The 12,291-nt window shown below is 41.2% G+C and overlaps 1 protein-coding gene and 1 long non-coding RNA gene across 4 annotated transcripts in view; one reads left to right on the forward strand and one right to left on the reverse strand.

Annotated features, from left to right (window-relative positions):
• Positions 1-12,291, reverse strand: part of anln (anillin, actin binding protein) — a 73,441-nt gene that overhangs the window by 57,620 nt on the left and 3,530 nt on the right. For all 3 annotated transcript variants that reach the window (XM_086013832.1, XM_086013831.1, XM_086013833.1), the window contains exons 4-12: positions 11,524-11,849; positions 9,259-9,541; positions 6,481-6,677; positions 6,269-6,373; positions 4,247-4,346; positions 3,613-3,887; positions 1,318-1,463; positions 171-309; positions 1-83 (exon numbers count right to left, since the gene is read on the reverse strand). The exon at positions 1-83 is cut by the window's left edge and continues 53 nt beyond it. In XM_086013832.1, coding sequence (XP_085869958.1) covers positions 1-83; positions 171-309; positions 1,318-1,463; positions 3,613-3,887; positions 4,247-4,346; positions 6,269-6,373; positions 6,481-6,677; positions 9,259-9,541; positions 11,524-11,849 — 1,654 coding nt within the window. The remainder of the gene's footprint in view (positions 84-170; positions 310-1,317; positions 1,464-3,612; positions 3,888-4,246; positions 4,347-6,268; positions 6,374-6,480; positions 6,678-9,258; positions 9,542-11,523; positions 11,850-12,291) is intronic.
• Positions 1-12,291, forward strand: part of LOC147132646 (uncharacterized) — a 35,023-nt gene that overhangs the window by 21,839 nt on the left and 893 nt on the right. The gene's annotated exons all lie outside the window — the stretch shown is intronic.

Below are 12,291 nucleotides of genomic sequence, written 5' to 3' on the forward strand. Positions count from 1 at the left end.
TGTTCTTCATCCGTGCAACAGTTGAGAGCCTGGCTGGCCTGGTGGATGACGCTTTGCTGCAGGTTCATCTCATTGGTGAGAGTCTACAAAGATGGAATAAGTAGAGCCACGGTGGTATTTGCTTTGCTGGACAAGTCCAAAGAATATTTTGGAGCCATTTCATTTCAAACCTTCAACTTTTGTTTGGCGCTAAACAAGCTGGAGCCTCGGACTTCCTCCGCTCTGTGACAAACATCTCTTTTCACCATCACCTCCTTAGTACTGGGTTTCTCCGGCTCCTTCACTCGAGTCGACCTATAAGCGTCGATACTAGCGCAGACGCATACACGGCACATGTTAGGGGCGGAACGGTTGACGAAATCTATCGACTGTCAGGGAAATCGATGATGTCAGGTCAAAACTGAAAGAATGGGGGGGGCAGTCTGACATCTGACACATCAACATGGGAGTCTGTGCTTGAAAGAGGACACGGGACTGGTTCCAATGCCAACTTAGTAAAGATGTCACGATTAATCGAAAATCCATTTAAAAATCGACTCGCTCCGTTTAATCGCGAGCCGAATTGCTTACATTTATCTAGAAAAGGATGATTTGAAAGGTTTTTTTCATTCCAGCTTCAGAGCACATTTTGAATGTGTGGATCAAATGATGCGCTTGCGCCAAACATCATTGCGTGTCATTGTTTGTGGATGGCTGCAGAATAGGGATAGACCGATAAATGATAAATCAATCATGAACACATTTAAAACTAAGTTCAAATCAAAATGAAGATATGTGAAAGTTTAACATTTGTCATTTACAAATTTGGGAGAACTTCATTTACTGTAGAAAGCTACATGGAGCTAGCTCCTTGAACTCTGTGAGAATTTCATAACAAAAATGTACTGTATCTTGTCAACAATTACTTGTTATAATAATGTAAGAAATCCACAGTATGCAAATCTGAAAAATGGTTCCATAAACATATGCTTAAAGACATTTCAACACAGTTAAAAGAGTTTTCATTTGTTTTTAGATTTTGACGCCAATCTTTTCCTTTTTACCGAAAATGAATATCGGCTCCTAATATCGGTCATCGGCCTCCTTGACTACTACTAATCGGTATCGGCCCTGAAAAAAAGCATATCGGTCCATCTCTACTGCAGACCCACACTAGTGCAGAGAAACAAGCATGGTAGCAATTTGTAAGGAATCGAATCGAAAATCGGAAACTGAAAACGAATCGGAACTTGAGTGGATGGCTCCATCCCTACGACTTAGCAATTATTAACATTAGTAAGTAAATGTTAAAAATAAAGTGAGCAATTAGCAACGTACCTGTATGGTAGTTTAGGATTGTCATCTTGGACTTCAATGCTGTCAGATGTGGCACTTCTTGGACCGGCTCTCTGGAATTGAGAAGATTGGCCAACTTTGTCTGGAGTGCTATTCTTCACGATGAATGAACTAGCTGGAGTTGATGTCTGCGGGGAAAAAGAAGAGAATGCTTCGTGTGGCTGGCAACTGTGTCATATTTAGGTCAAGCGGCGTTTCTCAACCTTCACTGAGCCAAGGCACATGTTTCACGTCGGGAAAAAAATTCACCGCACACCACTTAGAACGATTCACAAAAAGTGGATATATTAGGGGTGCAACGGTACGCTAAATCACATTTCGGTTCGTTTTTTCTTTTAAACTTCGGTTCGGTATATTTTCGGTACAAAAAAAAAATTATTATTATATTTTTTTAAATGTGTTTAACTTGAATAGATGACAAGTAAATGGTACATTTTTTCGAAAAAATAAATAAAAGCGAACCATTCGGGTGATATTCGGGAGAAATTACACCAGAATAAAAAAGACACTAACAATAAAGATCTCTTAATTTTGTAAATTATGAAGACACTGAAATCTACTGTTAGGCGTTGAAATCTTTGAATGTTCAACAGCATGTGGTAACGAATTAGGTTATCTGTGTTGTGGTCGCATTTGTGTGTTGCTGAGGTGTGATGTTTCCGAGGTTCATGAATGCGTCGTACGGCAAGCGAGTGGGGCAGCGGAGGACGAAGAAGAGCGCGAGCAGTTTACTTGGATGAACAAAAACGTGATATTGAACTACGTCTGACGGCTCGAAGGCCCCCCGGTTCACTGCGGTCTCCTGTTTGGGAACATTATTCTGGCTTTCCTGTTCCCCATCGCCGATGCGTGGATGAGTCCGAAGGTTGTGTGCCGACATTGCTACATGAGATGGGCGGCAGGTAGCACCATCATCCAACTGTGAATGTTTCTTGGACGAGCAGTCTATTTAGCCCAAAACGCCAAACTTAAACAGCGAGATTTATCATATTGTAGCGTCTTCCGGGAACACGCCGTCAGACGTCAGACTTTAATTATCACCTTTTTCTTCATCCAAGTACAACTGCTCGCGATTAAAGATTTCAGTGTCTTCATAATTTACCAAATTAAGAGATCTTTATTGTTCGTGTCTTTTTTATTCTGGTGTAAATACTCCCGAATATCACCCGAATGGTGTGCTTTTATTTATTTTTTCGAAAAAATGTACCATTTGCTTGTCATCTTTTCAAAACAAACATATTTTTTAAAAAAAATAATGATTATTTTTGTACCGAAAATATACCGAACCGAAGTTTAAAAAAAAAAACGAACCGAAATGTGATTTAGCGTACTGTTACACCCCTCTTAAATATACTGCATCTGTCTATGGATGCGTTAGCCTTAAAATTAAGGTTAAAAATGCTGATTTTGTTTTTAGGGATAGACCGATTATGGGCTCCGATATTCAGCGTTTTGACAAATATCGGAATAAGCCTTCCCCCCCCCCCCCCCCAAATCCGATGGCCGATAAATCAATTTAAAACCGTTAAGTTCAAGGAAATATTTACTAAAACACGCAACTTTTGAAGACATGCTGCTGACCCTGGGAGCTCCCTGAACTTTGTTACAATTTTACAATGAAGAAATAAAGACGTATATTGGCAACAAAAACAAAACAAAACAAACAGACAAAAAAAAAATAAAAAAAAAAAATCAACATTATGTCAATCTGAAAAAAAATGTTTGGTAAAAATATGTTTGAATACGTTTCAACAAAGTTATGTTGTTGTTTTACTAACCTAGTTGGGACATCTTGTCAACCTCTGAGCAAGCCAGCGTCTCCCGTTATCACTGCAAGATTATAGCTCTCCTTAATATTGATTAATGACATCATTATGTCTTCTGATCTTGACTTAATTCTCCTGGGCGAAACATGGCTAACAGAGGGTCGCCAAAACACTATTAGGAATGAGGCAACACCAGTCAATTTTAGTTCCCTGAACAAATGGCAAAAAAGGCGGCGGAGTTGCTGCCATTTTTCAACCATCGTTTCAGTGTAAAGAAATTGTATTGGGTGAAAAGAAAGAAAGAAAGAAAGAAACAAAAAAACTTAAAAAAGGCCATTTTTAGCACTCTAAACGAGTATATTCTCGCGACCTAGGTATGTTCTGTCTTTTATTAGGTGTCGCTGTATAGCGCTTGCGAGCGCTGACGTGTCCGAGTCGAATCGATGATCCGATTTAAAAGGATTGAAATCGATGAATCGTTACAGCCTTATAAGCGGTGTATTGTGAATACCATCATCCTCGGTGGACTCTTCACCACAGCGGCCACAGTCTCCGCCAGCGGTGCGAGAAGGGACATGGACGACACATTCAAAGCATCTTCCTCCTCGAGATCCTCGCGCTCCTCCAGAACTCCGTCAAACGGATCATTTATAACCGTCGAGCTGACGGACTGCTCAAGGCTCGTTTCCATTTCCTCGTCTCCGTTGTCATCTTCAGCCGTTTTGTCCTCCGCATTTTTCATTGGACTCGATGCGGATGCCGGGGGACAAACCGGCAAGGCGCAACCTGTGATTTCAAAACAATTGTGTTGAACATGCTCGTATGAAGTGACACATCAGCCAAATCAAAATGGACCGAGCAAAATGTCTTCGTTTATACTCTAGAAAGGGTTTTGGCTCGTCGTCAACCTATTTGAGCAATGTGGCCCATTATTGGGGATGAATGCTTTTTCGGAAATAACGCGTTTCTTCAAATCGAGCTTCCGTGCATTACAAATATGACAGAAAATGACATCATACCGTCCAATACATTCAAACGCTTTACTTTCATCATACAAGTAGACTGAAGAGGTTTTGTGAGGGAGGAGGCCACATTGCACAGCATTATGACAAAGGTCCGACTGAATGGGAAAATATTGTGAATACCTGCTGGAGGGCCCTTTATAGCCTCAGGAAAAGATGGTTTGGGCTCATCTTTTGGCTCAGACAAGCCAACGTTGCCATCCACACATTTGTCGAGCTTTTCCTAAATCAAAGCAAAGAGAGAGGGACATTTAGCAGAACATCATGTAAAAAGGCACATGTTTTAAGTCTGAAAAGCTCTCAAATCTTTCTTCCTGCCATCTAGTTGAAGATGTTTTTTTCCCCCCTAATAGAAGCTCATTTTTGAATGAATGACTCCCACTGCTGAACCTTTCCCATTCCCAGCTACGTTGATACAAACAACTCAAGTGGCATTTTACTCATTTCTTGAACAGTTTGCCATCCCCTCTTCCTTCAAGACTCTCCGAGGTTTGTTTGTTTCGTTTTTTTGGGGGGGAAACGATAATCGGTTTTTTTCAATGCATCGTTCAGGGTATTAAAAAGATTCGGAAACTATTCGTAGGTATTAATAATCGATCTTTAAAGGTTTAACTAGAAAAAACTAAAAGCATGCGCAAGCGATGACGTGCGTTTGTACGTCGGACGTCTGTGGAAGGCTAAGCTAATACGTGACAAGATGGCGGAACAAGCAAAACCTCATACAGGCGGAGCGAAGTCAAAGTGAGAAATAGAAATCTTTGCTCTTACTTGAGTTATTAGTTTAAAAAAAAAAAAAGGTACCGGTGTTTTACACGGACTATAAAACGTAAGCCAATGTAGTGATCCATCGGAATCGCAATCAAATCGAATCGCGGGCCTCTGAATCGGAATCAAATCCAACAATGGGCCTCCGAATCAGAATCGGATTGAATCGTGCGGTACCCATCGGTTCCCACCCTTACTGGTAGGCCTGTCGGGATCATTTTTTCCCGATGATGTATTTTGCCAGAAACTATCGCGATATCGATCTATTTTTTTATTTTTATTATGCCAGTAGTTTGGTGATCATGTTGCAGCAAAATATTTGAAGTGCATCCTTTTCAAATGCATTTGTTTTTCAATTCAAAAGTGATTCAATTGAGAGTAGACAAGTACTTTTTCCATACTTTGTATATTTTGATTTACTGGTTACCCGTGAGATTTTTGTAATTAAGAGTGTCACGATCCAACTTTTTTCACTTCCGATACGATACTGATATTGCGGCCTACAGTACTGTCCGATGCCGTATCGTGCGATATCATCGGGAATTATACATGCTGTAATTTATTGTTTCGTATGAACTGTTAGAAGAGACTTGATCAAGTTATACTATTAAATAGGGATGTAACGATTAATCGAAAAAACATGAAAAATGGATTCAAACCGATTAATTGAAACGCAGACATCTCAGCACTCGCAAGCCCTGTACAGCAACACCAAACAAAAGACATAGCATGCCTAGGTCATAGAACATACTCATTTAGGAAGCTAAAAAAATGATGTCTTGAAATGTTTTTCCATTCCAGATACATAGCACGTTTTGAATGTGTCGATCAAATGATGCGCTTGCGCCAAACATCATTGTTTATTGCGTTTGTGGATGGCGGCAGCACCACACTAGCGCACAGAGGCAAGCGTGGCGGCAATTTTTTTTAAAAAATGGAATTGAAAATCGGCAATCGAAATTCGAATCGGGGCTTGAGTGAATCGTTACATCCCTAGTTGAGAGCGCACAGGCTTCATCAGTGTCAGGAAACGCCCCAAAATACACTTTTATGTCCAAATGTTGTAAAAGAAGTTTCAAAATAGTCGCACGGTTGACCGTTTTTAATATGAATAATGGCCCCAAAATACCCCTCCGGTCCAAAGAAATACCCGCAAACACCAAATGTGCAAATAGTAGCAGGGCAAAATACTGCATTGAAATTTCGCAGTTTTTGAAAGCCCACTGTCAAAAATGGCGGGAAAATTGTGAACATTGATTTTTGTTGGGCGTTTCCCCCAAGCCCCCCATCAATTTGATTAAAATGACAAATGATCTCATTAGCAATTCCAAATTTTTGCCAAAACAGAACAAGCGCACACTGCATAAAGGTGGTTCCAACCTTGAGGTGTGCGGTTTTCTTGGTTTCTGACCCTGCATCTATGATCCTCCACAAATTATTGCCCTGGGGCCGACTCCGAATCTGAGCCAGCTCAGTCTCACGCTCCTGAGAAGAGAAATGGTTGTCAATTTGGTGTATGCTGTTATGATTCCATTTATCAGAAGGGGGAGGACAAGTATAAGGTGTATAAAACTCACACCGGATTGACCTACCAGTTTTTGTTTGTGGGTGAGCTCCGCTGAGGTTGTTTTTGCTCCTTCGGCAGCCATGAGCCTGTTTTGCACAAGTCGGTTGCTTGGTGTAAGCAACTGGTTGACCGTGGCTTGCTGGGTGCTTCGCCCTGCTGGGGAGTTTGTGCGCTCCTGGCATCTCTCTCCAAATCGGTCCAGGAACGACTTTATCTGTACACCTTTTGGCCAAGAAAACATAAAAACGGTTTGTTACATGTGGAGGAAATTACAGCATGGTTCCGGATTTGGATCTGGTAGGGATGTAACCATTCACTCGAGCCCCGATTCGTTTCAATATTCAGTTGAGCTCATATCGTGCAATACCCAATATTCCCCACTACTGTAATACCGTGCAATACTCAACATTCCCCACTACTGTTAGTCTAGTTTTATTTTTATCCAATGCTGTCCCTTACATTTCACTACAGCACTGCAGCACTGTCACTTACTTAGAGTAGTTTTTCCTCTGTACTATGTACAGGCCGAAATGAGTGTTCCTCATACTTTTTATGTAGATGTAGGTTGGTGTGTATATACACATGTAACTGCGTATATTTACATAGGTTTGATCCTAAATGTTTGCCGTCAATGTTATACATTAATGGCCACATTATGCCGCCGCCCCTGTGTGACCTATATCTTTGCTGCTGTAACAATGAACATTTCCCCACTGTGGGATCAATAAAGGCATTCTTATCTTATCTTCCCGATTTTCGATTCGAATTTTTCTTTTTTTTTTCAAAACCGCTACGACACTTGTCTCTGTGCGCTAGTGCGGTTCTACAGCCATCCGCAAACGCGATACGCAATGACGTTTGGCGCAAGCGCATCATTTGATCGACACATTCAAAATGTGCTATGCATCTGGAATGGAAAAAAACATTTCAAGACATCATTTTCTAAATGAGTTCAATCAACTCGATTTTCGATCCATCAAATCATTTTCGATTCATCGTTACATCACTGGGATCTAGTAATCATTTCTTAATCCTGCTGCTTTAGCACAACAACTAGTTCAAGCTCGATTGACGGCAAACGAAGACGAGTGCCGTTAAACAGTAAGCAGTAGGGCTGAACGATTTATCGTTTTTGATCGAAAGTAATCTGGGATCTCAGAAAACGCGATTTCGGGATCGTCAAAACTGCTTTTTTTCAAAGCACTCTTATCCCCCCAAAAGCTCACCGCTCAGTAGCAGCATGCTACTCGTGGCCAGCTCACGCTAACAAATTAGCTTTTTTGGGGGTTAAAAAAAAATGTGCGTCATACAGTCAGCCAATATCCTGCTTTCCCGGTAGCTCGTGAACGCTAAGCCCAAAGCTAACTAGCTTTGTTGAATGTGTATGATGGTAGCTACGAGCTAAAGTCGGAGGTGGAGTTGCTAAGCATGCAAAAAGAGAGAACATGAGAAAATGGAAAAGCTAAAGCTAATCGCTAATGTGAACTGGAGTCGTGAAATACCAGAACAAGCACTTGGGTGTACAGCACACTTTTTGCAGAAATCGGGCTTGAACTGTGTTAAGCCGGACAGCAACTAGCTATTCACAGTTAATTAAGCATTACAATTATTGTTGTTCCGATGCCCTTTTTTGGCCCCGATACCGATTCCAATACCCAGCTGTGCGGTATCGGCTGATGCTGTACCAAAGGAAAAAAATAAGAAATAATACACACGAGGTGTCTTTGAGAGAGATTGCGTCGGATTAATTACAAAAGCTATAGGACATTATTATAAAAGTTTCTTTTGAGTACTGTATTAGTGGCCCATCGCAACAACCTCCGCTCCCAAATCCACTTTCAAAACCAAAAACAAGCAGTAGAAAAATCCAACAAGTTCAACTCCAAAATCCAAAATCGAGCAGGGTTTGTTGTTGCGGTCCATTCCCCTTGTTCATGCTCTTGGTGCTCGTTCACATGTTTCGTTCTCGAACGTTGCATCAGGTTTAACGTATGTTGAACCTGGCCACTTTGGTTCCGCATCTTGCAACATTCGCTCTAGCTGGGGTTTCTATGAAGTTACATATCGCCGACATTATATCTCCTGTACCCCACAGCAGGGAGCAAGATACAAAGCGCTGCATTCAACGTTCTTTACTCGCACAGCACCGGCACGTTATTTGTACGTACTCGTAGATACCGATAGCAGTGTTTTAATGTGGTATCGGGACACTACCCGATACCAGTATCGGTATCGGAACAACACTAACTGCAATTAATAAGTATCGGGGATGTAACGGCGGTCGACTGGTTAGCACGTCCGCCTCACAGTTCAGAGGTCCCGGGTTCCATCCCGGCCCCGGCCTCCCTGTGTGGAGTTTGCATGTTCTCCCCTGTGCCTGCGTGGGTTTTTTTCCGTGTACTCTGGTTTAAGACGTGGCAAAATCGCTGCCCTCAAGAGATGGCTAAAAACGAGTGGATTAAAACTTATTCCACAAACGCAATATTTATCAGAATGCCTTGTTTCAACTAGTGGGCTTGCATAGAACATATTCTTGAGAAAAAAAAAAAAAAAATAATAATAATAATAATAATAATAATAATGTTTGCGTTGACTTCCCCTTTAAGGTAACGGTTGGATTATTTTAAGCTTTTGATGGTACGATGTACGTTTCTATCGTGTTTTGAAATGTTACTGTACATTGTGAATATAACACCGAAGCTTCAGTTGAAGAAAATCGTGAATTGAATGGAAATTGCAATATCAATTTCAATCTTTTCCCAAAAAACCTCCAGCCCTAATAAGCAGCATTAATTAGACTTACCAGGGCCACCGACAGCATTCTTTGCAAGAGGGCCAGCAGGGCTGGACATAGTTGGCTTGGCACAGGGCTGTGGTTTCCAAAGACTGGAGGCAACTTTGGGACCGCTGGAGACAGCATCGGTTTTCACAGAGCTTTGAGGCACTGATCGTGAAGATGGGGACTCTGGTGGCACAGTTAGTGGCTGTACGGAGGCTTTCTGGGGCCTTGCTACTGAATTCGCTGTTGATTTGGTTGCAGGAGTTTCAGTCGTCTGAGGGCTTGACCTTGCCGATGGGTGTGCTGCCTGTGGATACAAAATCAAGAAATAAGATCACGGAGAGGCGCAGTGTTCCCACAGATGACTTGAGAAAAAAAAAAAGAAAAGAAACAACAATTCTGGGCAGAAAATAAATATAAATACCGATTAATTAACTCTTATGTTGTGTTCCCGGTCAGAAATGACTAGGGATGTAACGACTAATGGAAAATGGATTTAAAATCGACTGCCTGATTAATCGGGAAAAAAAAGCGAGTCGATTGAATTCATCTTGAAAATGATGTCTTGAAACGTTTTTTCATTCCAGATGCATACCACATTTTGAACGTGTAGATCAAATGGTGCGCTTGCACCAAACATCATTGCGTATTGCGTTTGTGCATGGCTGTAGAACCACACGAGTGCACAAAGAGAAGCATGGTAGCAATTTTTTTAGGGAAAAATCGGATCGAATCGAAAATCGTGAACTGAAAATCGAATCGAATCCAGGCTTGAGTGAATCTTTACATCATTAGAAATGACTGTTCCACTAAGAGTCACCATAAAAAAATGAACTCTTACTAGTACTGTCAAAATTACCGCGGGTGGCAATTAAATTTTGTCATTGATCGCGTCAAAATATTTGATGCATTTAACGCATGCGCAGAATGACCGCCGATGCATAATCCCACGCAGAAGTGCACAGTGAGCAGCAGAGCGGACGCGTGTCGCCCGCGGGAGTATAGAGACGAATTTTGAAAGAAGAGGTTAGCTTTAAATCTCAGAAACGTGAATAAATTGGTTTTCCTCAGCGACTGGGGATGAGTAGAGAAGAGGACTGTCCTGTTTTGTGTCAAAGTCAGTTTAAAGGAGGAACACACGACGTACTGACATGACATCAACGACATTATCGTACAATGAGCCAATCACATCCGTGTGCGCTTCAGGGACCACTCGGAAAATGTAAACTCTAAGAATATAAAGGAGCATTTCGAAAACAAGAAGGAAGCTTTAAATCTCAGAGCTGTGAATAAATCGTTTTTCGTCAGCGTATGTGTATATATCCGTCTTGTGTCTTTTATCTTTCCATTCCAACAACAATTTGCAGAAAAATATGGCATATTTTGGAGATGGTTGGAATTGCGATGAATTACGATCAATTATTTTTTAAGCTGCGATTAACTCTTCGATTCAAAATTCGAACCGTTTGACAGCCCTAATTCTTACATATGATCACTACTTGCTGCCTTAGATCTTTTGATGAAAGGGATACTTGACCAATTTAGCCATTTTCAGCAGTAAAAAGTTCATCTCTTGTCTCCGGTGAATTTGATAACTTCAACCAAGGCTCAGCTTGTGAACGTTAGGCGAGCCGTGATGTCATTTCCGGTCGACAGCAAGTGCAAAATGTGCTTTTTAAAGATGTTAATTGTACATGAAAAATAATGAAGTTATCAAATTCATTAGACACAAAGTGTTGACTTTTTACTGCTGAAAAAGGCCAAATTATGAAAGTATCCCTTTAAGGTCTAGTGAATAATACCACTTTTGAACTTCTAGATGTTTTTAGTGGCTGTGTGCCTCATTGTTCCGATGATTGTTCAAAATCTGGATTATTTGTGGTAAAATGCAAAATCAAATGAGACTTTGCATATCGATTATGCCAGTGTAATTTGGGTCAGAGTTATCGGGAATAATTGCTTTGAAAGAAGGGCTAAAACCGGTCCTCGAGTAACTCAACCAATCACGGCTCACCTGTTTTCTGAAGCTGAGCCATGATTGCTTGTGAGCTGAGCCCTGAGCAACTGTGATGTCATTGTCATTGTCAGTATACAGCAAGTGACAAAATGGCCGCCGCCTGAGATGGTTCAAAATGGGTGAAATTTGCTGCTGAACTCAGATCCCACAAATGCAATGTTAATCAGAATGTTGTGTTTGGACAAGAGGAGGCAAAGAACACATTATTGTCAAGACAATTTGGGGGTTGACTTCCCCCTTTGGCAATAACTCAAGTTTAAAAATAACCTTGCCTGATTTGAGAATGATGAAGACTTGCTCTCTGTTGAACTGGTCACCGCACGATCAAGAGTGTTTTGTTTAATGGAAGCAGATAAATTAGCATCTCCACAGGTTGACTTGGGACCAAAAGCTGGCACGGGCTTCGAAGGGGCTTGCTCTTTTGGAACGTTGACGTGACTTAAGTCATCTTCCCAAGTTCCAATGGTGGCAGCAAGGTTGGCCAGTTTTTCTCTCCGCCCTACTGGAGTGCATGAGTGCATGGCGGGGCCTGAAGTTGTGCTGGCATCAGCGTTTGTTCTCAGCGGAGACAGAGGGGTACAGTCTTCAACATTCAAGTCTGGAAGGGTGAAATCAAACAGTAAGGCAATCACAATCTGAAAAATGAACTCTTTTATATTATAATCATGTACATACAAATTCAATTTCAGTTCCGATTGTTTTTTTGTTTTTCAATTCAAAACGCGACCATGCTTGTCTCTGTGCGCTAGTGTGGTGCTGCAGCCATCACCAAATGCAATAAGAGGGATGTTTGGCATGAGTGCATAATTTGATCGACATATTCAAAATGTGCTATGCGTCTGGAATGGGGAAACGTGTCAAGATATCTTTTTTTTTTTTTTTTTTTTAAACTCTGTATGTTGTCTTTTGTTAGGCGTCGCTGTAAACGGCTTGTGAGTGCCGAGATGTCATAGTTCGATCCGAATTGATTATTTGATCAATCGGTTTGAATGGATTTTTTTTTTTTTTTTTTTTTTTTAAATCGATTTTCCATTCATCGT

This window comes from Filicampus tigris, chromosome 18, assembly GCF_054856515.1.
Source record: "Filicampus tigris isolate MCC_2025a chromosome 18, RoL_Ftig_1.0, whole genome shotgun sequence".
Lineage (NCBI taxonomy): Eukaryota > Metazoa > Chordata > Actinopteri > Syngnathiformes > Syngnathidae > Filicampus > Filicampus tigris.